This window comes from Silurus meridionalis, chromosome 13, assembly GCF_014805685.1.
Source record: "Silurus meridionalis isolate SWU-2019-XX chromosome 13, ASM1480568v1, whole genome shotgun sequence".
Classification (NCBI taxonomy): Eukaryota; Metazoa; Chordata; class Actinopteri; order Siluriformes; family Siluridae; genus Silurus; species Silurus meridionalis.
In genome coordinates, this window is record NC_060896.1 from 14,012,265 (window position 1) to 14,032,773 (window position 20,509).

The 20,509-nt window shown below is 36.3% G+C and overlaps 1 protein-coding gene across 1 annotated transcript in view; it reads right to left on the reverse strand.

Moving 5' to 3' along the window:
• Window positions 1–16,051, reverse strand: part of igf1ra (insulin-like growth factor 1a receptor) — an 88,430-nt gene extending 72,379 nt beyond the window's left edge. Inside the window, exons 1-2 of the mRNA XM_046865138.1 lie at window positions 14,963–16,051; window positions 851–1,411 (exon numbers count right to left, since the gene is read on the reverse strand). Of these exons, the coding sequence (XP_046721094.1) occupies window positions 851–1,411; window positions 14,963–15,113 (712 nt within the window). The 5' untranslated portion in view covers window positions 15,114–16,051. The remainder of the gene's footprint in view (window positions 1–850; window positions 1,412–14,962) is intronic.
• Window positions 16,052–20,509: the final 4,458 nt, after the last annotated feature.

Here is a 20,509-nt window from a genome sequence, read left to right on the forward strand (position 1 = left end):
TACAGTCTGCTGCTTTCAAGAGCTTGTAAAAAAAAGAGCAGTATCGATCTCTCTGTTGTTTTTTTAAAAGATAGTATGTAATTAAGAAAAGGCATAACTGTCATGTTGTTCGCCACAAATATTTTCTAGTAACCTGGTCACCAGAATTCAGAAATATCTCTGTATTTTTTAAAAGGGGAAATACCGACCACCACCTTTAACTTTTGTCACAGCTTTTATGACATCTTGGTCATAAGTCAATCAAGAGAACTTAGATAAGGTTAGCAAAACATTTACTCGATAACACTCAAACTGTCAGACAGACCTCCAGCTTACTACTAGTAGTATTGTAGCAGCTAGTCCAATATTAGTGTAACTGTCATAAAACTAATATTTCAGTAACAGATTTTATTAGAATATTAATAATTAGACAGTTTATACAAAGTAAGACAAGCCAGTCTATAAAATGTTTAGTAATATACCGGTGACTGCATAATAAGCAGACATGTACACCAACAGTTAATAACCAACTTATATGAATGTAAACTCCCTCAACTTGCACACAGTGAAAGACACTTCAACACACACACACACATGCTCCATGTCCTGGGCCATAAAAATGACTACCTACTGAGTTATGTGCCATGTGACAGATGAGCAGGGTCTAAGATAACTTGGATTAGCACAATGTTTCATATTACCGGCTAGCTATTCATTACTGACAGCTGATAAACTAAGAAGTGTTCACTGTTTCAATGCATATTTCCCAGCAGAGCTCAGCAATCCTAGCCATCATCAACAAGATAGAAGGCAATCATCATGTTATATTATAGTGATCATCTGATATTAACACAAATCCCAACAATCTTACCTTTCTGGCAGTGGCTGGAAGTCCAGCAGCGGTAGCTATAATTGCCGTTAAAGCTGGTCCTGAAGCACTGAGGGTTTTCCTCCATAATGCCGGGGCAGACATCGACGCATTCTTTGGACATCTTGTTTCCAGCAACAAAGTTATTAAACTCTGCATCCATAATGAGCGACCAGTCCACCGAGTCGAGATAACACAGCTCTGGGTTCTTCTCAATTCTAATGGAACCCCGTGTGATGTTCCTTAAATTGTACAGGCCGATGTCTTTCAGGCTGATCATCTCAAAGATTACCAGGGCATAGTTGTAGAACAGGTTGCGTCCTCGGATGACACTGAGGTTGGGGAAGAGCGTGCTGAGGCTGTCAAGGCCGGCCACGCGGAAGAGAAGAAGGTAGTCTGTGACCATGGTGAGCTTGGGGAAGCTAAGCATTCTAAACTCCTGATGAGGGTTGTGGTTTTTGTCTCCTATCAGGAGGATCTGCAGGTAGCCTTCCACCACTGTGCAGTTCTCCAGCTTCTTGAACTCACTGATGTCATTGCGGATATCAATGTGAGGACCACAGACTGTTGGAAAAGAGAGAATACAGTCAGATATCCGAAATGGGAAGAAACGTGGACATTTTTATTAGCATCATCGTTGCTATATTTGGGAACTTACAGATTTAAATACCTAATTATATTTTTCTATCATATTTGAAATGTAAGGTTTTGCAGTAGAGCTGGTAGGGGTCAAAAAGGTTTTACATAAATATTTATAGAGTCAGTTCCAATGTACTAACGTGGTCGGACGAGTGGCTTTCAAAGAGTAATTATACTTAGTATAACCACACTGGAATATATGGCTGTGTGCATCACTCCACTTGACAGTATTCCCACTGAAACCTTTACTAGATTGGTAGAGTTCAGACATCATCAGCTGACTTGTCAAAGAATTCATACTGAATTTATATATGAAAGCTCATTGGCCAAAATAGAAGAATGAAATAGAAAAATGGAACCCAATTTCACCAGATGCAACTTTAACAGAAATGTACAAATCACAGAGCTTGCAACCCAGATATCCAAACAATTATTGGTGAATGTGAATTTTTCAGCATCTATTTCCACTCACAAAGCAAACATAAAAGCTTATTTACCTATATTGTGTCTGTTCATCATAAAACCATTGTATAAAAGTAATTTTACAATTTCAATTATGCTGTTATACTAAATATCAGCACCTGCAGACTAGTGGCAAAAGCCAAATCACAACCATGCCAATATTTAGTAAAACTGTACACTTGGTTGTGCAATATTGCTGAAATATATCTAGGGGTGCAACAACTAATCGATAAAATCGATAATGAAATCCGTTGTCAACGAATGCCGTTATCAATTAGTTGGGCTGCTCAAGTTACGGGCTACCATGACGAAAAGATAATACATGCGAAAATGGCAAACAGTACATGGTCAACAGTCAACAAAGTGCTATTGTGGAAACTGTTTGTTTGCTAATTTCGGGACGGTCGCACTGGATCTGTTCTGTCATGACTCACAAGCATCAAGTTCAAGCGCAATCATCTCGCTCACGACATAGTGATGGGTTCCATTAAAATGGTGCGAACAAACACTACATTTAAAAGCATCTAAATCTAAAAGTCACTGTTGTGGTTTTTCCGCAAATGCTTATGCATTCTTACACCATTGCATGTTTATTTTTATTTTATTTTTTTAATCAAGCCTGTTAGCTTGCTGCGTTTCTCCGTTCCATTCTCTTTCGTCTACTATAACAGTTGGCTTATCTGTGCAAATGCTTGTTTTCAATGTTTCTGTATTAAATTTATGCACATATCATTTAATTATTATACCAAATTAAATTAATTATTTCTTCTAGATGCTTATATCTTCACAAATGAACAAAATATCTGTGTATTTTTTAAACAATTGTCAAAACAATGTTATATTGTATTTTATATTGATTATTTTTAAACATGGTTGTCAACTTGCCATCTGCGAAATACAATACAAATGTTGATTTACACAAATTGCTTCACCTTGCATACTCAAATGCTTTATTTTTTTATTTATTTTTTTTTACAGAAGGAAACATCACAGCATGAGTGAATTTGTTCAAAAGCAGAAAAAAGCACTTCTTAACAAGCAGCCATTAAGATAGTTAAACTCAATATCTAGCTTTTGCATTTTTGAAGACACTTTTATACAGAAATACCCTGAATTAGGATTTTATAAAGTTATAATAAACAATACATCTAATACAACAAAAAACTAAAGATAAAACATATTTTTATATCTGATTAATCAAGAAAAATAAATCACCCTATTAATCAATAATCAAAAGAATCATTAGCCCTAAATATATCCACATTTTGTTCACATGACACACAAGTGGCATTATAGCTTTTGTTTCTTGTTCTTATGAAGTGGTGCCAACAGACAGAGTCAACTAAGGCAAGCTCAGTGTGGCAGTTCAATGTGTTGGGAAACAAAAAAACAGGCATTTATGTGGAGACTCATGTTCTCTGTATAGTTTTGTGGGATACGGGATCCAAGAGTCTTCTAAAAAATGTTTTTCACCGCAAATGACCCCAGTGTTTAAAAAAGGCCACCCGTGTCTACAAGTAACACAAAAAGCAACCTGTATGCAAAACCTGAGTTTAGAGCCCCAGTATTTTTTTTTATCCACTCCTCTCACTCACACAAAAGACCACAAATAAAGCATCTATGTTTTATTTTGGAAAACTTATATCTGCTTTCAAACAGCAATTTGAAGAAGCTACTAGCAGTTACACAAAAGTCCTGGTGAAGAGTCAAGTTTGAGTATGGACAAAAGCTCCCATAGTTTATATTAGACAAGCAAGCTGTGATATTGTGCACAAGCTTATTGGTCCTCTATCAGAAATCATGAACTGAACAGTACCTTCTTTATCTTAACCAACGGATATGATCAAACCGCAATCACAAAAAGTCAGATAATGTAAATAACATTAGTTAACATTATAAAACAAAAGAATAATCTTATACTAAAACTAAAACAACTACATAAAAAATTAAGCTGTTTTCTAGAACTTAAGTGGCACACAAGACATGTGAATAAGTGCACTCCTTACGTTTGTTTTTTAGCTTCCTGGCAAGACTTGGGTAGCTCTGCTTCACACAGCTAGTATCACACATCACTTCCAAACATCCAAAACACTATCTCAATATGTGTCTAACACTACAGCAGTAATAAAACTGAGGGCAAATCTGCAGATAATCTCAGCACGTCGAAACCCTTTACAGAGGGTCTTTTCCTGTCGTGTTATTTTCTTATGAGGAAGAATCTCAGGAGAAACACACACACATCTGAGAAGTCGAACAACCCCTATGACACCCTGCCAAGAACGTGAATCCCATTTGACATTTCTCATTCACCCAGCTTGCCCAAAATAGTGAGCACATTGTTTATTAAGCTCCTGTCAGCCTGGTGGGGCATCCAAATTTAGAACGGAAATGACTGCTCCATGAGAAAATAGTATTTGTTTCTCGTATCACTGCACGGCCGTGCTCGGAAGCCAGGGAGTTGTATGTCCCCTTTGTTTCATCCTTGGATTTTTTTTTGTTCTCTTTTTCTCTTCCTGCTGCCAGAGAGGAGGAGGAGGGCTGGATTGGCATAAACACAAAGACTAATTTGTTTGTTGGTAAAGAGAAACTCTGCTTCTCGGTTCCTGTTGGATTCATTAATGAAATCAGTCTAGCATTACATGAATGAAACGGTTCAGGAAGAGTATCTGTTGATCTGTGCATACAACTAATTAATCGAAACAATTCAGCTCCAACACATAAAATACCAATTATTCTCTTATATACACTTTTATATAGACATTTAACAAAATGTCTGTATTGGCAGTACTGTGCAACCTGCCTGGAGCCAACTGACACAGCCATGTGCCCACCAGTTGACCTCTGCTGTAAATCCAACAGGGATCTGAGACCTGTTTCCTAGCTCCAATTCCAGTCCCATTCCTGTTATGGAGATCCAGCTCTTCCGTAAACACACGCTCAGTGAGAAATACATCTAATGCCCTGTTCCCCTGGTCCGGCCCACAAGGACTGCATTGAACTCAAAGTAGACAAAGTCTTTGCAGTTTTCAAAATATCTGACTATTGTATACCAATTATTTAGTATATTATTATTTCTGTTTGACATGTTAAGAGTGATGGGAAAAAATACTATCCAGAAACAAACATAACTTTTTTCCAATCCCTCAAATTCTTAAGACCTGTCAAAAGTCCCCACTTTGTCATTTTAAAATGACTTAAATAAATAAATAACTGATAATTGTATAGGTATTTTTCAATAATCATTCATAATGTTTAGATATTTATAAAATGTGCCTTTGATTATAAAGCTGTAGATTGTCGGTGTCTGAATGGTAACTCTACTAAACTTTTTGGTATTGCGCGGAGTTCCTGATTTATTTGTTTGAACTTATTTGAGGTAATGGGAACAGACTAAAAACTGATCTCAAGCAATGTCTCATCAATGTTTATTTCTCGCCAGTAAGCACACATCTGGACATAAATATTATATAAATCATTTAATTTTGAAACCACAAACTTCACATCCTTTTTTTTTTACCCAGGCTCAGGAACTCAGAACAGGCTTACAAAAAAATACCAATTTTAATTAAATACTGTATATATTATGTACTTTAATATGACAATATTCCAATTCTTGAAATCCAATAAGCTGAACATAAAAATCCTCTTGCTTCTCTTACATACTGGCTTTGGGACCAGATCTCAATGTGAAATCTCAAATCTTATTAAAAAAAAAAGTTCAAATGCATATTAACCCATGATTCTAATGAAATTTGAAGGTTATATTCAAAGGTTTTGGCATAAGACCATGAGATCTGAACTTAATAGGTGTCAATTCATGGAGATTTTTATATTCGGATAATTGGCCTAAAAGAATATAACATTAAGGTACTTGGATAAAAATGTATTGATATATTTGCATTATTCAAATCTTTTTGTAAGCCTGTTCACCTCCTTGAGTTTCTGGGCCCCATAGACTTTAGAAACACACTGTAATGAAAAATAAAAGGTCTGCCAAGATGCGAAGAATTCTATATGGGAGTTAATTGCACAGGTGTGTTCATAAGAAATAAAATTGAAATCTAACCTTCCCTCTGTGTTACTTAGATCAGCCAATAGTCACTACCTCCTCATTATGGGTGCAAGCACTGAGATACAGTAACTTCGATATCACAGACTATATACTCTGACATTTGCAAAAGGTCTTTTGGCTGTGAAAAACGTAAACAAACGTTTGAGCTCACAATTTTCTGACTTAAACCACTTAGCCTACACTTGCTTTGATTTGCTTTTACTGACTCAAGAACCTTTACATTTGAAATAACTCAGATCAAAAGGTTTTTATGTGCTTTTTAACCATAGTGTGTGAATTTACATGCTTTATTTAACACACACACACACACACACACACACACACACACACACACACACACATATATATATATATATATATATATTAGACAGGGTGTCATGTTAATCAAAAAAGTCACTAAAGTATAAAACATAAAAATTGATTTAGCAATTTTCAGATGTTGACAAAAAGAGAATCATTTATACCATTCTCCTGCACAAACATTAGATATCCCAGGATATTTTGTGTTTTGGGGTATTTAACTGTGAATCAGTTCACTGTGCACTCAATCAATCTATATAGAGATATGCGATGTGGATATAAGATATCTCAGGTCGATAGAAACGTGTCCATCGATAGATTTTTTTCACTATAGTCAAAAGCCAACTTGTCATTAGGTCAGAGCTTCACTATAAACAAACTTGTGTTAATTGGATTCCTGACACCAGAAGCTGAATAGAGAATTTTAATCTACTTTTTTATATATTTTTGTAATTTATATTGCTCTCGTTTTAATCGTGTTGTTTTTTCTGGTCTCTCATTTGCATTGCATTCTTATTTTCATCAGTTCTGTTCAATGTCACTTCCAAATAAAAATAGAAAAGAGATAATGTGTTTCACTAGTATTGTTTTACACACTTATCAAAAAGCAGTCATTTTGTATAGATATATATTTAAGATAAATGTCTGACATTAAAATTATTTTAGAGCTTTACCATTTTTAGTAAACCCTCACACCATGGAATTTTCTGAACTTGAGAAGTATGTGAAAACAGCATTTCCTGAATTCGACACCATTGAAAGCAGTGATAACGTCACAGCAGGGAAATCAATCTTTTTTTGTAAGATACATGAGATAAGATGCACAGCATGCAACAGTAAGTCCACACCCTCTCACACTCTTTTACTTCGCTCATTAGCAACACGAAGCTGCAGGAAATCTAATCGTGGCATCGAAAGGCTGCGCGTAGTGTCGTCCATTAGATAAGTCTAGAGTCCACAGTGCTTCAGAAAAAGCAAACAGAAAGCCGGGCGTCTCTTCTTCTCAGCATGCTATTCACACCGCTGAGCAAACAGACATATCGGAAATCCAACATCCACTGTTTGTGTTTGATAACCTGACCCTGGCCTTCCACAGGAATCTCTAAAGCAGGGGAGGCTACGAGGGTCTCCTTTGTGTGATCAAGCCATAGTGCACCTGAGCAAACACGGCTGTTATGAAATGGTTCACAAGTACTTCCCAGGTGCTCAGGAGGAATGTTAGCGGAAATTCACAATTTCAACTCATCATGACTGTTTTGCTCCAATGAAAAATTTTCCCTGCATGCCGAAAGGTTTTTATTTATCAAGGGACTGTTGTTTAGTAGTAGTAACCCATGGTTAGATTTAGTTTGGCACTCATTAAGGTGATTAGACTTGCCCTGTACTGTTGAGGTGCTTTCACATGTGTACTGTAATCCATCTGAATTAAAAGGCTATATATTTTCCCTCTTGATGCCCTTCATTTAGGCAGGTGAGTATCACACTCCAGTGCACACCACAGTCTGAGGTGGACTCAGTCCGGTTCCAAGTAAACTCTAATATGTTTTGATTGTAGTAATAAAAAGATTTGACTCTGAATCGACCCAACTGCAGGAAGTAAACCCAACCCAAACACACATTTTATTCTAGATACAAGCTCCTAAACTAACCCTTTAGATGGAAACTAAGCCAAAGAACACATTCTGATTATTCAAGCCAATAAAAAACATGAAATAAAAACAGCATGCGATACATAAAAGTTTGTCAAATTTATATTTTTTTGTTAGAACCAACTGTTGATTTTTGTGATTTGTGGTCCATATGTGGGAAAGTTTTTTTTTTATCACTATATTTCTGACTAATGGATAAATTCGTTTTCTGAGTATGTTTTCAGACTTTTTTCCTTTAGCCAATGTTTTTTTTTTATCCTTTTGCTTTATTTTTATTGTGTTCAATGGGTTGATTTTTAACACCAAATTAAACCGAATAGCAAGTAAACCAAAATTAGGAATTTCACTCTGATGACAAAGTTGGCAAAAGGTCTGATATGAGTAAAAGTACCCTAAGAGACAGTGAGACAGCCAACTGAACCAATTTAGCCGTTTATAAGCAAAAAATTAGATAATAGGCTTACTTAATTAATTCAAAATATGAAAAAATAACTAATAATTAGGCACTGTCCCAATAAAAAATAAAAAAAATTATAAAAGAATAAATGAATCAATAATTAATTAATTAATCAGTAGCTGTTAATAGTAATATCACAGTATCCGATGATACTGGTAGCATTTATTAGCAGGTAACTTGTTTACAAGAGAACACAACTGCCTTTTTCTGGCCTCCTTCTGTCTATTAATGTTAAGTGAGCTGAAATGTTTTTATGTAACAATAAATCTGAATTTGTGTCCATCGCTAGTCAGTTATTCAAGTCTGTGCATTTCTTGTTGAATAATAAAAGCAGCAACGTTTACCGTCCATTTAATTCAATTACAGAAAATGTTTTGCACTGGACTGCTCCCAAGAGATGATGGGATCGAGCAAACACCACTCTCACGTGGAGAGGCACGAAAGCAAGACTCTGGCTTCCCCCCAAAAGAGCTTGCACCTGCCACCTCAACTGTGCTTAATCCTCCCCACATGCTGGAAGTCATCTGACCACTGGTCTTGTGCTACACTTCCCTTCTGTGGCCCTCACATCAAAAGTATGAGCTCATGTGTCAGAGTCCGGCTACAAACAACACCAGCTTTACTTCTTCCTGATCCCCTGCTAGGTCTGCATGAACTCTGTCGCTGGAGGACAGACTAGACATCACACAAACCTGTCGCTTAAACCTTATGCTCTGTGTTTACTTGGGAAATATGGCTGCAGTGCTTCCTTACAGAGAAAAGCACAAATGGTCAAAAATATATTTTACAATTTGTAAAAAAAAAACGTTACTTTAAACAAACGACAAGAACATATTTTGACACATTAAACACTAATATACATTTTCTGTTCCAAAAATATATATCAGAATTATGTCAGTGTGTTTGGTGTTTCTTTTCAATTTAAATTTTCTGGTGTTTATTTAAATCTTCTATCATTTGCAATTTTTTTTTAGGTTCACATTTCAATTTGCCGTTCATTTCAGTCCTTTGACTCTTTTTATTTGCCATTTTCATAAGGACTGAAAATGAAAAGTTCAAATGAAAATTAAAATACAAAACAAACACGGAAAAGTCAACTGCTGAAACAAATAGGAAAGTTTATGGAAACTATGTTAATGTAACATTTTCATTGAATTCAAGCTGAAATTATAGTATATAATACTGATAATAAATATATAAATACCCTTTTAACATTTTTTTCGTGGTTTTTTTTCATTATTATTATATTATTTATTATATTTTATTCAGTTACAAAATATAGACTGATAGTGTAAATTCTATTCATTTGCAAAGAACTTACTCTATATATTGTAACCAAATAACAGTGCACATAACATACATGCAAAGGCATTTGGCTTATTTAGAGCAAATTACAATATTCTCATTTAACTTTTGGGGTTAAGGGCCTTGCTCAGGGGCCCAGAAGTGTCAGCTTGGTGTGGCTGGGATTTAAAGTCATGACCTTCGGATCCAAAGTCCAACACCTTAAACACTAACACTAAGCTACCACAATTACTTAGAATTTGAGGTGAATGAAAAGCTGTTCAAGGGCAAAGCAATTAACACATTTCCTATTCCCTTTCAACACATTCACCCTCCTCCAGGTTACAAAATTCTCTTTTATCTTCACATGAGAATCTTATCAGCTTGACTAGCATTTCCATCTAGCTTGCTTGCTAAAAGTTTAGAAATTTATGATGGGGTGAATCTTATTCAGTCAATAAATCACCGATAGGATGCAATATGATTGGTTAGCATGCATCTGTGCTTATTCGGTGCACATGAATACCCTCTATCAAAGTTAAAATGATTGTGGGAACTGGCAAGCCAAGTGTTATTGACTTTTTATAAATCTAACCCAGTTCACCCAGTCATGCTTTATAAACAATCAATATGTTTGTAATGTAATTTGCTGAAATAATACACATAAGTACTTTTGAAAACAGTTAGCTCGATTTCTACGAGAATTCCACTTGAGATTCAGGCAGAAAAAAATGATTACTTATTACTTTCAAGATCTCTTGATATTCAAGAACACACTTTTTTATATATATAAACTGACAGGTAGTTTTACAAAATGTTGAAAATGTTCAGTATGCCACTAATGTCACATTCATTTGACCAAACCAAGTCATTGCATAAATGTAACTTTGAACTTCGAGCACTGATTATCAGGCTGTATCTATGATCGTTTCCATGCCTTAAATATACAGTACAGACCAAAAGTTTGGACACACCTTCTCATTCAAAGAGTTTTCTTTATTTTCATGACTATGAAAATTGTAGAGTCACACTGAAGGCATCAAGGGCTATTTGACCAAGAAGGAGAGTGATGGGGTGCAGATGACCTGGCCTCCACAGTCACCGGACCTGAACCCAATCGAGATGGTTTAGGGGTGAGCTGGACCGCAGAGTGAGGGCAAAAGGGCCAACAAGTGCCAAGCATCTCACGGGGAACTCCTTCAAGAACTCCTTCAAGACCATTTCAGGTGACTACCTCTTGAAGCTCATCAAGAGAATGCCAAGAGTGTGCAAAGCAGTAATCAAAGCAAAAGGTGGCTACTTTGAAGAACCTAGAATATGACATTTTTCAGTTGTTTCACACTTTTTTGTTATGTATATAATTCCATATATAATTCCACATGTGTTAATTCATAGTTTTGATGCCTTCAGTGTGAATCTACAATTTTCATAGTCATGAAAATAAAGAAAACTCTTTGAATGAGAAGGTGTGTCCAAACTTTTGGTCTGTACTGTATATGTACGAAACAGTTCACCACTTCTATAGGCAGCAAATATAACAGTAAGTCAGCCTGTAAAAATAAAGCCTGTCTCCACAGTCAGCTATGCTGCACTATAGAAAACAATGAGATGTGAGGAGTGGTTTATTTTGGCCCATTAGGCTAAATGACTCTCCTTGTATTTGATGGTGTATGTGTGGCTCCTAGATTACTTACAAGTGGATAATATGATTTCCTTGTTTAAACTAAAAGCCGTAAAGCTCATCTAGTTGCTCGGCAGAGATGCTCTGCCCGCTGCAACTGCTTTGAAGGCACAAACTAGCACAGTGACACAGATTTGATGACTCACACGCTGCCCTGTTATGCAGGCAGAGCAAGTACAAATGCTCCCCCATGTCCCACCCTTACTGGTACCCCTTCAGCAGAGGAGGAATGAAGAGGAGAGAGAGAGAGAGAGAGAGAGAGAGAGAGAAAAGTGTGTCTGACAGTCTGGCCAATGCAGAGTGTGTGAGTCATAAGAGCAGAGGCCCACACTGTCTCAGTCACGAGCAGCAAAAACAGAACGAGAGAACTGCCCAGAACTGCAGAGCTCAAGGTAGACAAAAGGTCTTGAGAAAAAGGAAAAAAAAACACTCTGCCTTCAGAATATCACTTTGGTGACAGCCATTTCTGCCCATTTTTTTAGCCGCAATGGCTACAGAATTAACCATAGCACATGACTGCCGGTATGGCATTTTAGAACCCAGTGATTAGACAATCTGAAATAAGTGTCCAGCAGAACAGATACAAGTTCTCGATCTCGCCTCTCATCCACTGATCCACTCGAGTTCAAAATTCCAGCTAAGAAGTCACAGCGGCAAACTAATGACTAATCCTGAAGCACAGCAGAAAGATTTTATCTTTAAATACTGTGTGTGTCAGAGTCTGACAGCAGCCTGGGTGCCGACTCACACGTTAAGCAGCCCGGCAGGCCAGAGACCACCTGCGTGAACGGCAAAGACCAGCAAAACAGTCCACACACTCCCCACTCTTATGATCAACAAAACCCTGTCTGTTTCCCCTGGCCATGTATTTTTACATGTTCTATTTTAAAATCCCTGAGTTTCTCCACTGCCTCTTGCTTGATGAACCGTAGATGCTTGTTTGCCATACAGTTGGGGGAAAAAAGGCATGGAAAGTTCGCTGCGGTTTAACTTGAAAGGGGCTAAATTACATTTTATTAGTCTGACCAGATTATTAAAATGAACAGTACGAAAAAGTTTATGAGACCAATGAGGACTTTCTAATGGCACATAGCCATTAATTGAGCAGTGAATATTTCAAGGCAGATTTTTCACTCTACATGATTATGAATATCTGGAGGAAGAGAGACTATATTCGAATATTGAAAAATTCACTGATTAAATTCACTAAAAAGAATTTTAAAAACACTTAACAGCTCTTGTAAACTTTTCTAAAGAAAATACAATTTTGTTGTCAATAATATATGTAACAATTCAAGCGTATAGCTAAGCTGTTGAGGGCCCAAGACCAACAGTTCTCTGATAATTATTGGACATGAAATCACTTCCTATAACTGAATCCTTCCTATAACTGAATCCTTCCTGTAACTGAATTCCCAATAAGCAATAAAAAAGGTTATTCTTAAAATTACTTTAAATTACTCTTAAATAATTTTCAGACAAATAGAACAGATATTCTTTCTGTTTAGGTTTGAGGGAAAATATGCAGTTAATGCAGTTTATAACAGCAAAGTGCTTTCATAACCTGCTTGTCCTTCCTGTAGTCTAATAAATCAAACCAGATATGTGTACTGATTAAAGCCATTCTGTACAGAAATATTTCTGTGTTCATTCATAGGCTTGAATGTAGATGTGATATGACTAAGAGCGCATTTTAAAAATGGAAAAAAAACAGAAATGGCATTAATTCAACATGTATTATCGATTAATAATCGATAATAAATATTCATTATATTAATAATAAATAATAAACAATAAAATACAAACTTTCAATTTGAAAAGTGTGTGCATTTAAATACAGTGCACCTGAGTGTCTGGCATAAACATCGCAAACATCGCAGCATAGTTTATTCAATACCTAACTTTGTTTTTGAATCAGTTGCAAACACATATATGGTTTTATTGTCTGGAAGCAAAACAACTTCCCCAAAACACACACCTTTCTGCAATAATTAAAAAAAAATCCACCATAAGCTCACAAACAGACTATCACATTTCAAAAGATGAAACTGTGAAATTAAAGTAATCCAATACTGGCGCATGTGTGGTCTATTTTTTGCAGAATATTTACAGTGTCTAAAGCTGTCTCACTAAGATGAATGCTCTTAGCTTCCAGGATATTATTTTTCTTTTCAATGTAGAAAAACAGTTTTGCTGGTTCTTTACATGTGGCATTCTTATCTACACTGGTTTAAAACTATTTTAAAGGTATAACCACAAACATTTTTTAACTTTGAATTTAGGCAGCATTAACATGCGACAAGTGAGTTTCTAGCAAGGTTCTTTCAAACTTGATTATTTCATCACCAGCAGCTGTTTTATCAAGGTCAGGGGGTCACAGTGGATCCTGAACCCATATTTGGAACACAAGGTGAGAGGCGGGAATACACTGAGAATGAAACACCAGGTCTTTGCCAGGCGCCAGACATGCACATTCAAACTCTTTTACACCTAGAGGCAATTTTGAGTAGCCATTCCAACTTGGGGCATGTTTCTGAGCACTAAAACTACACACAAGTGGAAACCTGTATGAGTTAGAAATTATGGTATGAAAGACCTTGACAGCACTGCAGTTTTCATTAGCCAGTTTGTTTAGTCTGCTTTATTTTTTTGGTCCTTCGAACGTTCTATAACTGAAGACAGTATTAAATTATATAAAAAGTGATATAACCCAAAACAACTAAAAGTTATTCTTACCAAAATATTTAAACATTTTGGTTTAGGCTGAAGGCCAAATCACATGGCATAAAGCAGCAAACAAAAACAACAGCAACATTTTCCAGCACAACAAATCATTTGGAGACACAGCGATCCAGCCTACTTAACCTGATGAAGTGAAGCACAACCCACTTAAAACTGTCTTTGCAATGCAAAACTTCTCCTCGACAAAAACTCACTACAAGACTGCGTGGTTTCTCCTGTAAATACTTTATTGCCAGGAATTACAAAAAAATATATATACTTTATATGTTCTGCTGATATTCCTTCATAGACCACACCTTCCAGAAAAACACCTTTATTTCTCCCATTATACACAAAAGCACTGGTGTGTCCAGCAGTTGCTTGTCCCCTTGCAAAAGGCTTCTCAGCTCCATGGTACATGGTTTGCCTGCTCCTGCTCCACCTTATCTCACGAACATTTGCTCTTCAGTTGTAAAAAGACCATGAAGCTCTGCAGGTTAAAGGGTCTCCAGGAATGGTGATGAAAACCCCAGGTGTGAAGCAGCGAGAGCACAGGTGTGTTAGAAAGCTTGCCATAAGATTGTATTGTGGATTGCCTAGATTTCCTACAACTGTTGTTGTTTTTTCGACAACAATCAACGCAATACAGAGGAACTGAATTGGCCAAAATGGGATGCACCATCAGCAGAGGAATACCTGCATCCCACCACCAGGCCTAGCCAAAACACTCAACCACACTCCACGTGCATCGGGGGCACTTTGGAAAGACCACGTTAGGGGTTATCAAATATATAGCGTATATGTTTTAGTGAGAATAATAACCGCTGGAAAAGATGAAACACACACTTACTCTCTCCGATCTGTCCGCTGGCGGTCTGGCGCATCGTGCCCACACACAGCACCAGACCCCAGAAGAAGGTCGAAATATTTCTTGTTGTTCCTGATCTCATTCCTGTCGCATTTAACGGGTTTCTGAACAACAGAAAGACCTTGTTCCACATGAATAAATAAATAGATAATCTTAAAAAAAAACAGTACACATTTAAAGAAGAAAACAGCTCCGATCTCCGTCTTTTTTATATTCACTAAAGGAAAAAAAATTGTTGCAAGATGGACAGACTTGGACAGGGGATCAAAATCTTCGTGTCGAGAACGCATTCATATCAACGAAGCCTCATTATTCCTGCCAACGCCTGGGACATCTGAACCGTCTCGAGCCGTGCATTTCACACGCACGACAATCCGCATCTTCAGCCTCCATTTCTCGGAGAGAAGGAAAAAAACCCACAGAACGCAGAGCGAGTTCACTTCACACTCGGCAACCGGATAAAAAAAAAAGATCTATAATCTCTCATCCAACACTGAAATGCACTACTCGAAACGCACTGGGATTATTAATTTATTTGTATATGCATGTATTTATTTTTCCTCCACGGCCTAATTGCCACCGTTGTTGATAGGAAACCAGCGCGCTCAGGGTTCAGCCGAGGATCACTTGGATGGGCTATGAATGAAAACACGTAGCCCCTCCGTTCAATGAGCTTCCCAATAGGGCCACATCCAAAATATCCGCCAGGACAAAAATGGTTTCGACCAACTGCAACTCCTCTCCTTCTCCCTCCCTCCGTCTGCGATCGCTCTCACGACCTGGATATTTTTTTTTTCTCCTCCTCCTCCTCCTCCTGCAGTAGAAATAATCCGTTTTAAACACCGAGCTTTGCGGATGATTTTTCCACGTCGACTAATAGAAACGATTTGTTGTTGTTGTTGTTATTATACTGATAGGTGCTGAAGGTCTTTGCGGCGGCACGAGCTGCACTGCAGCGGCCCAGACTCCTGTGATCTGTGTGCGCGCGCGCGCGTGCGTGCGTGTGTGTGTGCTGCTCCGAGGATCACCGCTGTAAACAACACTCGGGCTCACTCACTCTCTTTCTCTCTCTCTCTCTCTCACACACACACACACACACACACACGTACAGCGAGCAGGAAAAAACGGAATGGAGTCGACATGGCCAGTGTGGGAATCCTCCAGCACATTTACAGTCGCGCACCCCTGAGCTCCATGAACACACACTATCTCTTTCTACTGAAGTATTTCGTTCTGTCCATTTATGTACTTCGCATCTGAATGCACATTTCAGCATTTCAGCCCACCGTCCTCAAGCATCTTCTACACCAAGAACATGGTCTATCATGGTTTACAGTGGAAACAGGAGCTCCCCTGTGGTATGGAGAAGCAAAATAATAGCTTGATACCTTAAACGCTTCTCTCTCTCTCTCTCTCTCTCTCTCTCTCTCTCTCTCTCTCTCTCAGATCAGAGCCAACAGATCTGACAGAGAACAACCATTTCATTTTTAACCTGCTTCCTTGTTCTGCTTTAAGGCTTGTAAAACCTGTCAAATAAAATTTTGGACAAAAAAACAAAAACAAAAACCAGCATGTCTCTGTGTGACAGATTCGCTCATACAAGGAAACTCTTTGGGGGGTGGGGTGGGGGGATAGGGAGGGCGAGAATATATGCCGACAATGACTAAATATGAAGCTCGGAATGGTCACAATAACAAAATCATTGGTGAAAAGAGTAGCAGGAATTGCCAATAGACCTCTTGTGGCACTTTCTGCAACTTTTGCCGCATTGAATTGTTGTTGTTTTTGTTTTTGTTTTTGTTCCTTAAGGGGGGGGGGGGTGTTGGGGGGATTCACTTGTATAGGCTTGTATGTAAAGGTAAAGCATTGAATTTATCAAAATGATGTAAAATTCAACACATGTTTGAGTTCCCAGATTATTTCAACTATGTACTTGATGTCATCACTGACTGCAACAACACAGGCTCGTGCATTATGCTAAATGCATTATATTGCTTTACAGTTTCCTGTCGAATGCTTTGTCGTTAGGACCATTAAAAGCTTAATAGTTTATTATTTGAGCCTTGATTCATTTACCCCCAGCAGTGTAAATAAGGAAGAATAATTATGGATCTGTTTACTCCATACACTTAGTAGAGAACAGAAGCAGTATACCTATTCATATATATATATATATATATATATATATATATATATATATATATATATATATATATGAATAGGTATATAAAACTGCTTTCATATGTGAATGAGCCATAATACAAATTAGCTATAACATTATGTAGATATTCAATACTAATAATAAAAAACGAAATATGGACTCGTTCTTTACAAGCAGATGCTGAGCCAGTGCTTTTCTTTTAAACTGTGATCTGCGCCTCCCAGTGGCCCCACCTGGTATTGCAAAAATGATGCAAATTTTTGTTTTATATATATATATATATATATATATATATATATATATATATATATATATATATATATATATATATATATATATGCACACCACAGTACAGTACAGTGATTCTTGTCTCTCATCAAATGGTGCAAATAGGGCAGTTACCAAAAATGTTTATTATAAGCCCCTTCTGATCTGTTCAAATTCAAGACTGCAACACATGACCAAGATTTTCATAAATGTATGCACTCAGTATGCATCCGAAAATCTGTCTATATTGATGCTCATCATTGTACTATCATCATCATCATCATCTTCACTGTTTTGGCGCCCCCTTTAGATTAATAAAAAATTGCTTCCACGAGATTTTTACAAATAAAAAAAAAGCCTAATAAAAAGTCTGACCATTATATTTCTTAAGTTAAATACATGTTAATGCGCCCAATTAATATCTAATACTATTCATAATTAATCAATTTTAATATACAATTTAGTAAACTAAACTTTTTAGGTCTACAATTATTAAACTTTGAATAACAATGTTTTCTTAAACAATGTTTAAAAATAGAGCAAAACCCATGTACAGTGTCTAGTATTAAAATATCATGTGTTTTACAGATATCATGAACTGCATTTACATTAAATTTCATGTAACTTCAACAACATTCCAGCTAAAAAAAACAAAGATAAAGGATTAGAGTCAGGTCCTCATTATCGAAGTTATGAGGAAAACAAGTTACTTTCCACAAAAACACACTCCCCAGGTGGTGCTCTCCACTTTAATTTGTGAATGTCTTATATTATATGCCAGAAATAAATTCCTGAAAATCACAAGGTTGAAAATAGAGGCAAGTTTGAAGCAAGAGGACATGATTAGAACTGACATATTCAAGCTGGCAGTGGTGTGCTGTATTGGTATGTGACACTATAATTATTCTCTTTCTTGTTCTGCTCCATTTGTGTCTTTCAACTGAGGATCAAGCCACAATGCTATAATAAACTATTACTCTATCTATATTAAATATATATATAAGGCAAAATATATCAGCTTCTACTACAAGTCATAATATGTATGAAATGTATAAATTAAAATTAAAGACAGATCATTTTATTATTCATTTTAATTGTTATACGGTAGCTTCATCGACTATCAATTTATTTTCCTTTTATTTTTGTCTTATAATTTTAACTCACTTTATGACAGTCTTTTAATGTGACAGAATGGAAGACATTCACAACACTGAGCATGAAGTACATTACACACAAATAATAACAACACTAAGAAAATATACAGATCACATCTGAAACACATCTAGGAGCAACAGGGGTCTGTTGTTGCTGTAGTACCTTTCAGATAACATTGCTGCAGGTGTTTTTTAACAGTAGACACATTAGACAAGCTTCCTTCCATAACCTTCCTTCCAATAGCTCCAAATGCAACAATGGCAAAAAAAACAAAAAAACACTTGAGTTGCTAAACAGATGGGTGACAGTTGAGCCCTTAAGATCATAAAACCACAGCTGAACAAAAACAAATTCAGCAGGCTTCGTTCGCCTTTCCCTGTTAAAGGAATTCCAGAAATGTGAACAATTTCTCAGTGGGAAGTTGGTGGTTTATGTGTAATTAGATGAAAGAACCCAAAACTGAAGAAACTGAAAGAAGAGTATTTCAGAGTGTGCATCCAATTTTACTGTAAGCTACCAGTGGCTATTATCCACAGCACCAAAGAAACCATAGCAGGAATAGAATATACATAATTGTACAGTAAACAGTTATATACAAGTGTCTTTATCCTCCCATCTTAGTGGTTGGTGTATTAGGTTCTTTTGATGGTACTTTTGATGATACAATAAGGAAAAAAATATGATATCAAAATCAAATTTTGACATGTCTCAATTAATTTCTGCAGCATTGCAAACAATTCCCAATCCCCTATTCCCTGAGTACAATCTGGCTGCACATGTTCTTTTTCCCACTCTAACACAGTCACTTCAACTATAGAAGTGATGCTCATTATTTTTTTTAGAGAAATTGAGTTAGAGCAGAGACAGATAACAAAGCAATGTGATCTAGATCGTATACCTAAACCCACAACATGCTTTCTGTAATTTATGCAGATCCACAGACTCTTTGTGATTAACTCAACATAGCGGCCATCTAGTGGGAGAACTACAAACTACATTTTAACTCAAACTAAACTTTATAAATCTCTTAAATTACAATAAATTGTCTGGGAATATTATATTAAAGCAGTACATGGTATAGAATAGGAAGTTCTTTGAAATAACTTCCTTCATTTTTTTTCTTTTATGTTAGCTTAAAAAAATTAAACAATGCAACAATGAATTTAATTTCTTTCTATTTTGTACTTTTTTTTGCCTTGTTTACATTATAACAGTGAACTGTATATTGTACAATAGAGTAGAAAACAGTGGGGTAATAAGATATTAAAGAATGAATATATATATATATATATATATATATATATATATATATATATATATATATATATATATAATTACTCTATCTATATTAAATATATATATATTTATTTAATATAGAGTAATTGTTTATTAAAGCATTGTAGCTTGATCCTCAGTTGAAAGACACAATTGGAGCAGAACAAGAAATATATATTTTTTTCAGGTACAGGGCACGCTTTGGTGTACACACGTGTATTATATATACTTGAAAATATACACAACAATACCAGGGGTACCAAAATTAAATGAGCGCAGTGTCACTGGAAATAAGATTTGTTTTGCGCATGCATGAAAACGCTAAAGGATCCATAGATCTGGTGTTAGCCGCTAACCAGGAAGTGGTTCAAAAAATGCTGTAATGTGAGAATGCTTTTAAAAATAAAAGTGTTAAAAATGTATTTTTTTATCACATTACAAAATTTAAATGTATATAATATTTTGTGTGAACATCCTCTGGCTTTTAATTCTTACTTTTGCACACTATGCACAAAGTCAGGGATTTTGTAGGATCAGCATCAGGTGTATGATTGACCAATTACACCAAGCAGGTGCAAATGATAATCAATTTCGGGTAATTAATGTAGGTTGGAACATTAATTAAAACAGAAACACTCTGCTACTAAGGTGAGGTTGAGGAAGACAATACT